General features: G+C 41.1%; 1 protein-coding gene across 5 annotated transcripts in view; it reads left to right on the top strand.

Moving 5' to 3' along the window:
- The window catches only part of PARP11 (poly(ADP-ribose) polymerase family member 11), a 66,060-nt gene extending 57,200 nt beyond the window's left edge, over positions 1-8,860 (top strand). For 4 of the 5 annotated variants that reach the window (XM_045467189.1, XM_045467187.1, XM_045467185.1 and 1 more), the window contains 2 exons: positions 4,202-4,353; positions 5,872-6,344. In XM_045467189.1, coding sequence (XP_045323145.1) covers positions 4,202-4,353; positions 5,872-6,188 — 469 coding nt within the window. In that variant the 3' untranslated portion in view covers positions 6,189-6,344. Of the gene's footprint in view, positions 1-4,201; positions 4,354-5,871 lie in introns of all 5 variants that reach the window. The other variant, XM_045467186.1, reaches the window with a different exon arrangement.
- The last annotated feature ends 6,465 nt before the right edge of the window (positions 8,861-15,325 follow it).

Below are 15,325 nucleotides of genomic sequence, written 5' to 3'. Positions count from 1 at the left end.
GTATTTTCTGTAAGTTCAGAAATGACTGTGGGGTTGGGCATAGGTGGGCAGGGTTGTGAAGAACTTAGTGTAGCTTGAGTCCTATGATGTTTCCCAAAGGTTTAGCTGCAGCCCAAGAGGTCCTAGAGTTCAATATGAACCTTTCTGGAACCTCAAGGCCATAGTATGTGAGGCTGCACATTTCATGGGTGCCTTAGTAGTTGGCACTAGAATAAATTATGCTGTGGAGATGCAAAGCTTTGCCCCCCGCCCCCCGCCACTCTGCCTTCAACTGGTATTTGCCACATCCAATCCAGTGACTCAGCAGATTTTCAATGCTCACACTAAGAGAGACTCAAGTGAATTTTCAAATTAGAAATTATTTTAATTTCTAAAAGAAATTAATGAGTGAATATCCTGATTTTGAAGTGCATTCTAGTCATTACAGATGGTAAAGCTTGACGTTAGAAAGATGTATACTAAACAAATATTTGGGGAAAAAGAGTACGAATTCACTAGTGCCATGCCCAGCTAACTAAGAGGATTACCATAGTGGTAGACAGCTGAGCCCCTTAGACAATACAACTTGATTTCTACAATATGGTTGACAAAGGTGCTTATGCTGGAGGCAAGATAGATGTATGCCAGTGGTAGTTCGAAGAGAAAAACTAATACCCAGTTATAAGTATTGGGCAGACAGTAACTTCAGTGGCATGCATGCTTTCTTCTTGAGACCCTCAACATTTCGATTGTTAATTTGGATAGAAATGTAGAAGGCTTGCTTATCACGCTTGTGAAAGCTTTAAAACTAGAAAGGGTAGCTTATTTGTTGTGTAAATGAATGATGAGTAGAAAGACTTTGGAAGATTGAAACAAATTTGTCAAAACAAATTATATTATCTTTTTTTTTTTTAAGATTTTTTCCTTAGAACAGCAACAAATGTGTATCATAAGAAAAAAGACAAAAGTCAGTACCTAAAGGTCTAAAAAAGAAAGTCAGCAAATATGTTCGTAGTGAAAACATGCTGGGTTTTTCTGAAGTAAATATTTGTTTCATGCACATCCTTCTAACACCATGCTTAATGATCTGAAAGACCATCACCAGTAGATCAAAGCATATACATTGAAGTTTTTTTTTTTAATTTTGCTTATTTATTTGGAGAACGACAGAGACAGCAAGAATAGGGGAGGGGCAGAAAGAGAGAGGGAGAGAATCCCAAGCAGACTCCATGCTGCCAGTGCAGAGCCCAATGCTGGGCTTGAATTCATGAAACCACGAGATCATGACCTGAGCCAAAATCAAGAGTTGGACACTTAACCGACTGAGCCACCCAGGCACCCTTGAAGTTTTGATACATATTGTCAAATGACTCTTGAGAAAGACCATTTCCATTTCTGTTGCTTTTAAAAAGTTTATTTAATTTGAGAGAGAGGGAGAACGAGAGGGTGAGGGGCAGAGAGAATCCCAAGTAGGCTCTGCACTGTGTGGGGCTCGAACTCACTGTGAGATCATGACCTGAGCCAAAATCAAGAGTTGGACCCTCAGCCAACTGAGCCACCCAGGTGCCCCACCATTTCTCTCATTTAAATGCAAGTACCATTCCCCCACATAGTCACTAACCTGCATGTTGTTTATCAATTATGTATTTAAAAAAATTACTATATCAAGTTTAATCGAAATGAACCTACTACATTAGGTTTATAAATCAGTTGTACAAATATAGGAAGCCAAAAAGAGATCGGTTTGAGAAAGTCTTGGAGGTTCTGAGTACAGAATTGTGTTTTGAGTGACTACAAATTCACGCCTCTGCTGCAAAATGAACTCGGTGGTACACCAGGAGAGCCGTGCTGGCTGATGGTATCTGGACTTTTTCTATTTCTTACCAACATTTATAAATTAGAAGGTATCCAGCAGACTCTTGTCAACTAAAGGCTGTCCAGGATAGAAAAAGGCCTGGAAGCCATGCCCTCTGAGAATAGTTGAGGGAATGGATGTTTAACCTCTAGAAGAAAGCCTAGGTTGGTGTTCATTGGTTATATTTTGGAGAATCACAGAGTTGTTACATATAAGTGATTGGAGTTGTTCTGTGTTCAGGAGAGAATTACTGGGACCAATCAGTGGACATTAACAAGAAGTCAGATTTTGGTTCAGTATTGCGGGCAACGTACTTCCTAACCATTCTAGCTGATCACAGAGAGTTGTGCTGTCGTGCAAAGCGTGTACTGGAATGAATTGAAGCAGATGTTAAGTAGCTATTTATCAGAGATATAATGAGGAGAGGGGATTTTTAAATTTTTAAGATCTCTTTTCTATGAAGTATTTCATAGAAATATGGAAATGCTGCAGTTAGTTCACAGACACCCTTGTACCTGACAATGAGATTTAACATTTTGATATTTGTTACATTTTTTAATATTTTCTTCATTTTTGTATATGGGCTTTTTCATTTCTTAGTGTATTTTTAAAATTTATTTTCATTACTGAAGTTTAGTTGACACACAGTGTTGTATTAGTTTCGGGTGAACAACATAGCGATTCAACAATTCTACACGTGACTCGCTGCTCATCAAAATACATGTATTCCCATCGGTCACCGTAGTGTTATCACAATATCATTGACTCTACTCCCTGTGCTGTGCTTTTCATCTCCATGACTGTTTAGTTTTATGTTTATTTGTTCTTATTTATTTATTTTTATTTGAGTATAGTTGATGTACAGTGTTACAGTAGTTTTAGGCATACAGCATGACGATTCAACTTCTCGGTACACAATGCCCTACTCACCACAAGTATAGCTACCATCTGTCACCATACAAGGCTATTACAATATCATTGGCCATATTCCCTATTCTGTGTCTTCTATTCCTGTGATTTATTCATTCCGTGACTGGAAGCCTGTGTCTCCCTCTCCCCTTCACCCATTTTGCCCGGCCCCCTAACCCCCTGCCCTCTGGCAACCATCAGTTTGTTCTCTGTATTTATAGGTCTGATTATGTTTTTTTTTTTGTTTATACATTTGTTTTAGATTCCACATGTGAGTGTGATCATATGATATTTGTCTTTCTCAGTCTGACTTATTTCACTTAGCATAATACCCTCTAGGTCTATCCATGTTGTTGCAGATGGCAAGATCTCGTTCTTTTTTATGGCTGCTTAATATTACACTGTGTGTGTGTGTGTGTGTGTGTGTGTGTGTGTGTGTGTGTGTGTACACACCACATCTTCTTTATACATTTGCCTATCAGTGGACACTTGGGCTGCTTCCATATCTTAGTTATTATAAATAATGCTGTGATAAACATAGGAGTGCATATGTATTGTTTGGGCTTTTTTAAAGATACAAACATTACAAATACAGTGGAAGTGTTTATCCCATCCCCTTCCTGTTCTGCTTTCCTCCTGAGACTGGTGTTCTACCTTCTTGTCCATGTTTTTATATTTTTTACTACCTATATGTGTTCATATACAATATACAGTATTGAGTCATTTGTCTCTTTCTGCAACATTCCTTTTACATTCAACATTATTTTTCAAGAGTTGTCTATTCAGTACATGTAGATCTGGTTTATTTTAACTTTAATGTATGGATATATAATTATTCATTTTTCTATGAAAGAATTTTAGGCTGTTTTTAGTTTGTTTGTTTTTTACTGTTACAATCAGTCTTGCACTGAATATCTTTTTATATGTTGGAAGAGATTTGTTCACTGGGAAGTGTGTTGAACTGGATGGGTTAATGTTCCTTCCAGCCCTATGATTCAAAATTCAGTTCAATCCAACCAACATTTTCTAGTCTCTGGAGATAAAAAGATTAAGGCATGGTCCCTGCTCAAGGAATGCACTGTTTAAAGACTCTCTGAAGTTTATATTATTTCGTTGTTTATCGTGTCATTTTTAGGCATCTATAAAGCGTGGCTGGCTTAGGCATTCAGTTACCTTGACTATGATGGGGCATCATCTGGGATATCTCTGTAGTTTTGAGTATAATTTTCAACCTTAAGTCTCAATTTTAACTAATAATTTTTGGTAAGATGATTATGTGTCCAAGAGCATTTGAGGTTATTTCTTTTCCAGAGCTGTTTTCACCACCTATGATTTATGTTAAAGAAGTCTTTTCTGTTCTACCCTTCGTTATTGAACTTGGCTCTTCTGAAAATTAATAAATGCCACTTATGGTCTATCTCTCTGTGTGTTTTATGCCTATGTGTGTTGTGTGCTTAGGAAAAAGGCTCAGCTCAAGAAAAAACGAGGCGTGCCTCAGATTAATGAACAGATGCTCTTTCATGGTACCAGCAGTGAATTTGTGGAAGCAATTTGCATTCATAACTTCGATTGGAGAATAAATGGTATACATGGTGCTGTCTTTGGGAAAGGTAATTACCAGAATTCCAGGCCCAGTTTGAGTCCTAGGAGACAATCTCGTCTCTTTAGAGATAATTGATTGTTTTATAATTCAGGAGTTTGATAGTCATTAAGTTAAAAGTTAAACTGTACTAGGTTCCTGGCACACCCTCAGAGTTTCTGAGCCAAGGAAAAGCCACCTCCTGCATGTACAAGGTAGAAGTAAGACTTTGACACCTCTACCAGATTAAGTAGCTCCCCAAGTCCCAGTCATCCAGATGGGACAGCATGTCTGTATTGGCTGATTTTTGCATTACATTTAATTTCCATGTATAAATCCTACAGGTATGACTGTATACCAAACCGTTTTATGTCCAATGTATAAAGAACTATAAAATAAATTGATCACATTGTACCCAGGTCTAGGTACTAGTATTTTCTGTTCATTTTGTTTTTTAGAAAATGATAGGTAAGGATATTAATGAGCAATAGGGAGTAATGGGGGAACTCCTCACCTTTTTTTCTAATACTGTGAAGGTCCAAGCTCTCAAATTTATACCTACTACTCAAGCAAATTAAGGTGAGAAATGAGGAGAAAAAGTAGGGGTGAATGTTTATTTTTCTGGCCCTTACTTTGTACCTTATCTCCAGCGAGAGAGCTGGCTACCACTTAGGATCAAGATATGCTACATTTTTAAAGAGTAAATTAATTTTTAAAGTAACTCTTGAAAAGGTCATCCCATTGATCTGACTGTAAGATCCAGAAAAGCGTTACCATAAATCCTGTCAGCACTGGGTAACCTGAGACTTTGTGATTCGTTTCCCGAATATTTTAGATTAAATATTCCCTTCGCGATGTCAGTCTCCTAGGCCTACCGTTTGGGAAGACTTGATGCTTCATTGACTTTTCACATTTAGGCGATGAACCTCTGTGAAATTGTACTTTGGGAGTGCTCAGATGTGAATAGTGTTGCACTCTTCAGAGATCTCTTTGTGGTTGTGGGGTGGTTACTATCTCCAGAAATATTATTGATTTGTTACCCCATATCATAGAAATGTGGTTTCTTGGGTTTTGAAATAATCTCCATAGACCAGTAGTTCCCACTGCGCTCTGCAGAGCTTGGTGAATGCTGGCCAAGGGCAGTGGGCTGAGGAAAGTGCTGGAGGGAAATAGAAATGGGAGGGAGATTCAAGCAGGTAAAACTCAGGCCTTGCCTTACTTTTAGTCACGGAAACAGACTGTATCTGTCTTACATACTGGATTTCTCTAGAAGCTTTCTTTTGAAAATAAAGACTGATAGCTCTGTTTTGGTGGGAGCGGGGGAGGGTGTCGGTGGTGGGGAATGGTCTGTGTAACAAATCTATCTGTGGGGTGGTCCACAGCATGTGCTTTCTGTTCTTTCCTTAAAGATCTGCAGACAAGGACATTCCACATCTCCTTTCGTTATACGATTGCACGTGTCTGCTCCCCTAACAATTAGAGTGTTTTTGCTTGTGTTTCCTATATTCTTCAGAGTAATCTTGGCTTCTTCTGGTCCTTTTTGTTTAAGGAACCTATTTTGCTAGAGATGCTGCTTACTCCAGTCGCTTCTGCAAAGATGACATAAAGCACGGAAACACATTCCAAATTCATGGCGTCAGCCTGCAACAGCGGCATCTGTTCAGAACGTATAAATCTATGTTTCTTGCTCGAGTGCTAATTGGGGATTACATAAACGGAGACTCCAAATACATGCGGCCTCCTTCCAAAGACGGGAGCTATGTGAATTTATACGACAGCTGTGTGGATGATACCTGGAACCCAAAGATCTTTGTGGTGTTTGACGCCAACCAGATCTACCCTGAGTACTTGATAGATTTTTATTGATTTCACTTCCAAATCTCAGTGGGCAAGGAAGTTCTAGTCTGTTTTGCAGGAAGATTTGCTCTCCTGTCATCTAGCCACTAAATGTTCACTATCTGATACTTTTGAAACAGATATGGAAAAAAGTGGCGTCCATATAAAAAGGCATACTGACTTGAAGGTTGGTTTTTTTGTTGTTCTGTTTTTGTCCGTTGCTCGTAGTCTTATCTGTTAAAGATTGATAACCATTGCCATTTTAACACAGAGGTGAAAGATAGCACTCAAAACTGAATCAGCTGGGTCTCAATTAACATGATCATTCAGAGTCTGTAAAGTTTACATGTGTGTTCTATTTATTCATATATATGTTGAAAAAATAAAAAAAAAAAAAACAGACATAACTGTGTCCCTTCAGAAGAACTGATCCTTTGTAAGTTGAATTCTGAGAGTATTGCCCACCAATCAATATGTTGCCTTTGTTGGTCTTCTGAAGTGGGAATTTTAATTTTTTTTAATGTTTATTTATTCTTTGAGAGAGAGAAAGGGGGGGGGGGGGCGGGGAGAGAGAGAGAGAGAGAGAGAGAGCATGAGCAGGGGAGGGGCAGATAGAGGGAGACAGAATCTAAAGCAGGCTCCAGGCTCTGAGCTGTCAGCACAGAGCCCGACGCAGGGCTTGAACTCATGAACCACAAGATTATGACCTGAGCTAAAGTTGGACACTTAACCGACTGAGCCACCCAGGCGCCCCCTGAAGTGGGAATTTTAAACCCTGAGGCAGTCTGAGTACCTTGAGAGAACTCAGAAATAAAGCCATTATTTACAGTGCTGCCAGACCAGCCAGAGGGAGAAAGTCAAGGTAGAGTGTCCTGCTTCTGATTGCGTCTGGAGGGCAGGCTGCCATCTCATTCTCTTGTCCCCACGTTGACAGCTGCAGAGGGCAGTTAGCCCACAATTCCTCCACCGGGGCTCTTGAACTCTGGTTGCAGGACTTGCTGCACACAGTGTTTATTGCACCTTCAAAGTGAAACCCCTTTGTTTTGAGTAGCAAAATGACAATCTGCGAGCTCTTGAACAGTTAGATACAATTTATAATCATGCCTAATACAACTTTGTGTACCTGTTTCATCTATTTTGCTATTATTCTATTCTGAAGAAGAATAGGCAATGTTGGAACAGCTTCCCGCCCCTGTAGATACTCTGGCAGAGACTAGACAAAACCTTGGCAGAAATGTCATACCAGAGTTCAGGTATCAGATGGGGGAATCGGCCAGATGATTGCTGTTTCCCAACCTTGATTGTCCATGGTTCTTCCTGAAAAAAAGAATACACTTGTATCAAGCCTGGCCAGAAAACCGTTTCCTAACTCAGTATAATAGTGAATTCTCTTCCCATTATCCTCATTCAGTTTTGGCCGAGAGGTTGTGAACATAACTTAACTTCTCAGGAAAAAGCCAGTAAGTGCCCAGGCCTGTGTGCCTCGTTTCAATCATTTGAATTGGGAAGATATCTAGAAATAATAAAAATAAAGAGAATGGAGCAAGATTAGGCATGGTAATTCTTTAACTGCCATAAGTCCCCAGATTTATTGTAGCCCAGAGTACATGTAACTGCGCAATTCAGAGTAAGTAGTACACAGGAAACTGTTACGTACAACACTCTGAAACCAAGCAGCAACAAAGACTTCCTGACCCAGCTGCACACCCTTGCAGCCAGCTCCCATGAAATGCTGTGAGTATTTAGGAAGAGCCCATTTTAGAAACACACAGAGGTTATTATGGAAATAATTGGAGGAAAAGTCCCTAGACAACCTTGTGAGAGGCTCTAGATTCATTCACCAGAAAACAACTAGAGACATCAGGAATTCCGATTTTGAAAATCTTTTTGTTCCATGTATTTGTTATTTACACACACACAAAATGCTATGGTGACCCCCACTTCAACATGGATGTCTTGTTTTCAGTTTAACACGATTGCCCTTCCCATCACTCGAAAGGAATAAGTGTGGTAGCATTTGGGGGTTCTTCTTGTGCAGACCTTATCTGAAGGTGTGACCGAGAGCCCTAACTTGAGGTTTGCAAGGCAGTCTGCCTGAACTCTGAACTTCCCTAGCTGGCTCACACGTAGTAAGTAGAGTGCATCGCAACATTGTAAGAGAGGATTCTTTCTTTTCCTCTTGTCTGACAATGTAGTCCAACTCTCCTTTTATAAGAAAGAGCTGATTTTGATCAATTTTTTCAGTGTGATAGTGTAGCATTAATTGATGTTAAAATTCTGTTTGTTTTGATCAATAGATTGAGTTGAGAAATCGTAATTAGTATATAAACAGACTGGACACAACCATCTGCCACCTTTTCCTCTTGTCCTCACGTAGTATGTGTGGAGAGAGTAAAGAGAACCTATTCCAGATTAATGAATAAATCACTTTTAAAAGTCTATGTTGAATAAATTCCAGCTGATAGCGACTTTTCTTTTTCTCTTTGGTGACATCAGTCTCAGGGTAAAAAAAAAAAAATGTGTTTATGAGAAACAGTTTCAAAATCTTGTGGTTATGAACAGGAAGGCTTTTTTTTTTTTTTTTTTAATTAGTGCAACTTTCATTTCTAGACTGTTACGGTGATGATAAAGCATTTGGAGCCATTTTTGATATGTGAATGTATTGTTTTTACATGTGGTGATTAAAGCTTTCCGTAGCAGGGCTCGGTTGTCTCTGTATACCATATATTTGTTTCTATGATTTCTGCGTCTCATCTCCACCTTGCATTATTTAAGCCTACATTTGTAGCTCAAACTCGACCCTCAAGAAGTTTATTACCTCTAACCCTTATGTAACGCACTTACAGATGGGACAAGTCTCTTGTTCTTGGTTTAAGTCATCATGAGCAATAGCTAATCAAATAATCTGGGAAAATCATTTACTCTGCTGTTGAAAATTCCAAAAGCAGTCAAGGCCAAGTGCCTACAGACAGCGTCCTTTACTCTCAGGGTGCTCCCCTGCCTCAGAGGAGCCATTCCGGAGGGTGAGTCTACATTCGCCTGAGGCACATGCCTCCTGCAATTCACCTAATCTCCAACCACTCCTGGTGTGTCCACAGTAAGTTGTGAAGCAAGTTAGACATTTCATTTCAAGCTTATGTTGGCAAAAAAAAAAAAAAAAAAAAAAAAAAAAAAAAAGAAAAAGGGAGGAGCTATCCAAAGCTGCCTTAATGTTAGAGGAATGATCAAGGCTACTTGTGCGAACAAATCAGGTTTTCTGTTCACTAAAATGTCGCAGTCTGTGTAAATGTTGGCCTACTGTCAAGGCTCAGTGTGATAAAAATGCAACTTCGATGATGTAGAAATGTGACATCTTTCCAAGTTTTGTTCCTAGGCCATCCGGGATGTGGGGTCGCCTCCCAGGTCACCAGGAGTAGCACTGGGAACAGTCTGCCAGCGGCCCTGGTTACACCATAGCCTCACGCCGTCCGTTCTCCTTGGAGAAGGACATTCTGTTTGCTTTTAGATAAACGTATTTTGTTTAAAACCAAGAGTCTATTTCTAGATGAAATTACGCATTCTGTACTTGTAAAGAGGAAAAATAAAAGGGAATGGAAAATAGCCAGGAAAGGAAAAGCAAACAAAGCCTCGTCAAATATTAGTTTTCATTAGGAACTTGAGCAAAAGGATTGTACTTATTTTTACCCCTTTGCACTATATGCAGGAAGAGGTTTGGTGAAACGAGCCGCCCTGCCTCGTTTCCTAGGAATAATTTTATAACATCGCTTGGGGCAGCACTGGTGGAAGAAATCAACATTTCCAAGAAGCATGAAGAGCACCATTATTTGGGGGCTGCCTGGGTTTTGTGAGTAATACGTGCAGAAGTGAGCCCTACATATCCAGGAAGATGTTCTGAGTTCATCCATTCAGCTTTACTTTTTTGCAGACTGGCTCACTTCTCCCATTCCCGAGACTGCAGGCTAGAAGGTGGCAGAGAGCATTTGCAGTCTCTTTCCTCTGCCCGCTTCCCAGGCTGAACCGCGCCTCGCGCCTGACCCATCCCAGGTAAAAAGGTGTCTTGGTTATTCCGAACCCTGAGACGGTAAATTCCCTGCTGTTACGGAATTAAGTCTCCTGCTGTAAAGTTATGTAATCCATTTTCTCAGCTCTAATTGCTTGGCTTTCATTCTTCAGCACTGCAGGCTGAGAACTTGGCTTTTATTTGAACTTTCTCACTGTGTGGCGATGTAGTTACGAATTTAACATTGATCTTACTCATTTTCAAGTGGCTTCTCATGAGATTGGAACATAGAACAATGCCAGGGACACTTATGTTTCCTGCAGCTTTTTAGCCTTGCTGTATCCTCTACCAAGAGGTTATACAGGAAACTGATTCTGACCGACTCCGGCTTATGCTGACTCCACTGTGGACAAGCCAGTTTAGGAGAATCACAATCCAGGATTTTATTCAAATCAGTTTTGCAATATTAATTCTAAGTCCAGATTGTAATTCTTGTGTTTCCGTGTTCCTTTTTAAAAAAAATCCCTTTTCCTGAAGGGCTCATTTTGCTTTAATGTCTCCTGGATAACAGGTGGAAGCTGCAGGCATTACAAGTTCACCTTTGATTAACACTCTTAGAGAATCAGTGTTCAAGCCCAGCTCCTCCTCTTTATTCCTTTAAGAAGGAGATCAAGCACCATCTTGGGAGTTGCTGATCCAAGTTTTATTTCTAGCTTTGATGTTTCACTCAGCATGACCTTGGATAAATCAGCAGAGGGGAAGGTTCACTTTTCAGAAGGTGAAGTTTCTGAAAGACTCTTGTTAAAAGTAAAAGGGCCTGACAGAGCATGGCTAGATTTCTCTAGGCAGCATCTGACCTGACTGAAGATGGTTTTGAGTTTGGGTCAAGAAAGTCCAGCAGCAGGGATCGCGATGCATTATGAAGCAAGAGTACCGAGTAGGAAGGGAAGCTTCTCCCTGACCCTCTACTGCCAGTCAGCCCCTCTTCGACTCAGAGGTCCTGCGGTGTGCCAGGCGGTTGACAAGCTGTGCACCCGCCTCTGCTCTGGGGGAACTCCACGCCTAGCGGGGGGGGGGGGGGGGCATACGCTGAACTGTAACAAGAGCGATGGGCTTAACTGAAGGGGAGCTTCAGGCCACTGTGAAAGCCTGCCACAAAGGGACCTAACCTCTCCTAGAGAATTAGAGAAGGCTTCCCTAAGAAGTGACATTTGAATGTGGAGACGTGAGAGATGAGTGGGTGTTAATTAGGTGAAGGATTGATTTTAGTCCCTCCGGCAACACCCAGTGGTGGGTGCCACATCAGGCTTTCGGGAGATGAGAAGAGCAAGGTATGGGTAGAAGGCAGGTTGTAGCGTTTTTATCATTAAGGTGACAGAATCAAAGCCACTTTAAGAGCCAGAATTATTGCCCGGCTGCAGCTGGCCCTGGGGGTAGCCTCAGGGGAATCAGAACCCCCACTGAGGGTCAGTAGAGACAAGAGCAGGGATGGTGTAGATCTTTATATAACATGCTAGCACAGTCAAGATGCTTGTTAGGTAGGCTTACTTATTCTTGCCCCCATGCCTTTGCTCATGCTTTGCTGCTTCCCCCCCAGAACCCATACTTGCATACCTCCCTTCTCCCTCCAGAGTCCCATGTCTCTGACACACAGGCCCTGGAGTCAGGTGACCAGGTTGAACACTGGCTCCACAACTTACCAGCTATCTGACCCTGGAGAGGTTTCTCAATCTCTCTGTGTTTCAGTTTCCTCATCTATAAATTGAGATAACAGTAATGCCTACCTTATGTGATGATGATGATAATAATAATAACAATAATAATAATAATGCCTGTGGAGTGCTTTGATAATGCCTGGCAGCTTCAGCAAATGTTTGTGGGTATTGGTCTATAAGACCCTTCCTCTTTTTTTGTTTTTTTAATTTTTTTTTCAACGTTTATTTATTTTTGGGACAGAGAGAGACAGAGCATGAACGGGGGAGGGGCAGAGAGAGGGAGACACAGAATCGGAAACAGGCTCCAGGCTCTGAGCCATCAGCCCAGAGCCTGACACGGGGCTCGAACTCACGGACCGCGAGATCGTGACCTGGCTGAAGTCGGACGCTTAACCGACTGCGCCACCCAGGCGCCCCAAGACCCTTCCTCTTTTAGGAAGTGTTCTGTAGCTAATTCAACCCTCCCAGATCTGGGATTCTTACAGGTTTCACATTACACTTGGAGTTATGGGCATACTTTTTTTTTTTTTTTTCTTTCTTAGCATTTACTTGGTCAATGGCCTTCACCCAAAGACCACCAGAAGCAGTCCTGTAGTTAAACAAGTTGGGTTGTAGTGAGGGGGAACACAGACCATGAGGAAACATGGAGTGTCCCAGTGAGAGGGTGTTAGAACTTATTGTAGGATTTGAACTTTGGTAAGTTAATTTGGGGAAGCATCTAAGGAAGTGAGGTTTTGGGGCGCCTGGGTGGCGCAGTCGGTTAAGCGTCCGACTTCAGCCAGGTCACGATCTCGCGGTCCGTGAGTTCGAGCCCCGCGTCAGGCTCTGGGCTGATGGCTCAGAGCCTGGAGCCTGTTTCCGATTCTGTGTCTCCCTCTCTCTCTGCCCCTCCCCCGTTCATGCTCTGTCTCTCTCTGTCCCAAAAATAAATAAACGTTGAAAAAAAAAAAAAATTTAAGGAAGTGAGGTTTTGCCCTAGATTGGACCCTGTCAGACAGCAGGGTGAATCTTTGATTGGGTATCTCACTAAACCATACCTGTCTGGCTGGGTAGACTAGGCAGGGAATAAGCTATAATCTGTAAAGCAGTAGCAATTTCTCATTTTGGCTGAAACACAGGATGTTTGGTATTCTGCAGGTGGCACAGTGACCTAATTTTTGCGTGTGCTTGGACAGAATTATGAAGTAGTCTTGCTTTGTCTCATTTTGTCATCAACTCCAATAACCTTGTCTGGGGTTTGAATTCTGGAAGATAGTTTAGGCTGTAAAGGAAAATAACATGACTTAGCATGAGTACCAGGCCAGTTTCCAAATGTCAGCGGCTGATCTTTTTTTTCCTTCTCAACTTGTTAAATAACTGTTTTGTTTGGGTTAGTTTTATTCCTTCAGGGGAAGTTATATATTCATTCATTCAACAAGCATAGGCCACCATGATAAAAACCCTGCTTTCAAGGAGCTCCAAGTCTACATGAGAGAAGATTTAAAGACTGTCTGCTTCAGTCAGTCATTTGGATGGTTTTGATGGTATAAACGCCTCCTTCAGCTTTCCTATTAAAGAAGTTCTCCGGCCTGTGTCTGGATACAGTACCAGTAAGCACCCGCTCCCATGAGACAATACTAAAAGTTTAAGGCCAAGCGTGAGAAAATCTTACCTTGACCTGTAACCCCCTGCCTGTGTCTTCCACCACTTGGATCCACGTCTCCCATTAAAGGCACACAGAACAAGTTTTCTGCATGTTCCCTGTAGCCCATCTACAGAGTCAACAACACATGAAGGGTGTAAGCAAACTCTGGATTCTTAATCTCAGTGCTGTACTGAAAGACTACTCATATTTTTCTCAAAAGAATATTCTCATTCAACAAATAATTTAATGCGGTTGTGTTTTCTGAATGGCTTTGCTATTAACACAGGCCTGTACTGTGTGGCTGGAGAGCAGAGACTATGTCACTGGGGGTTCCTAGGCAGGTGGATGACATTGCGATGAGAGCTACATACACTAGATGGCAGCACCTTCCTTCAGAACTGGCAGCAAGATCTGGGCACCGAGTTCCTATCCCTGTGTTTTACAGAGCAGGGTGAAGGGACCCTCCAGAAACCATCTCTTCCTTTCCTCTGCCACCAGGTGGGACAGCCCCTGCTCAGGTCCACCTGGTTATGCCTTTGTCCCATTTGTAGAAATTGCTAGGAAAAGAGGGGCCCTTTCTCAATAGTGACCTCTTCTAATATTTTAGAGTCTTGCCTATTTGAAAGTTCTTCCAACCATTCACATGCTATTGTTTCATCTTATTTTATTTCCTTTTTTCATATGAAATTTTATATAGTCAGAAAATAATTATTGGGTACTTTCTGAGTCCATAAACACAAAGATAGTTACTCTTCAAACCTTACCTCCCTAGGCATAAAATGAAATGAAATGAAATGATAAAATAAAAATAAAATGAAATAATAAAATAAAGTCTCTTGTTCTCTAACTTCTTTCTGGCCTCACCCTGCAGCTCTTTATGTACCTGTGGTTCTATCTCCTGGGTATGTATGCTCTATATCATTTGCAAGTTATGGAGCCCCAAAGTTTCACCATCCTCCTTCAAACAGACAAGATACTGTTTCTTACAATTGTAAAGCTAACTCCTCAGAAAGCAATACGTATATTCTTTACTCTTCATGTGTGCCAGAAAAGAGAGGCCATAAACTTGGCTTAAAATTGGAATTTATGACACACCAATACACATTTCCGAAATACCTCTCTCAAACTCTGAGGAGTTGAACTTGGTGCGCTACAATTTTTTTTAAAGGTATAATTGCATACAATTCAAGTGTGCTTGGGTGGGTGGGGGGTCAGGTAATAATAATTCACCACTGTGGAGGACAGAACAAAGGGATTCCCTGAGGTCATGTTTCAGTGCCAGAGCCGGCATAGACCCCAATCACAGGCATTGTGCTTACCAGTCCAGGGATCCTTTAGCATAACTTTGTTTAATGAGACTATATTTGCCTGATCTTAGCACTGACTGATATCCTTCTTTTAAAAAAAAAAAGGTCTATTTTAAGATGAACATTTTGAAAATATATGTCATATGTTTAGCATTTTGTATTTGGAAAACAATGTGCTATAATGAAAAAACATAGGTTTTAGAGTCAGATCATCCTACGTTAGAGACCCAGCTTTGCTACTTTATAGCCATTGTAGCCTTGGAGAAGTTGCTGGTCTCCTTTGAGCAACTGTCTCAGAGTTACTGAGTTACTCAGAGTTACTGTTTCCTTGTCTTTCCTCTTTGTCTTTCTGTGATGTTGGGAGAATTACCTGAGACTGTGTGAGTATGAAAAGCACTTAGCACTGGCATGTGCTAGTTGCTCAACAGTGAGATATAATTTTATTACAAGTTGAGTTGTTCCAAGAGGAGGGTATCTGTAAGGCAATGGTGGAAGGGCCAAAAGGTGTGGGAGAAGTCATT

Source organism: Leopardus geoffroyi, chromosome B4 (genome assembly GCF_018350155.1).
Source record: "Leopardus geoffroyi isolate Oge1 chromosome B4, O.geoffroyi_Oge1_pat1.0, whole genome shotgun sequence".
Classification (NCBI taxonomy): Eukaryota; Metazoa; Chordata; class Mammalia; order Carnivora; family Felidae; genus Leopardus; species Leopardus geoffroyi.
The sequence above is the reverse complement of the archived record's forward strand: the minus strand, read 5'-3'. Positions and strand labels throughout refer to the sequence as shown.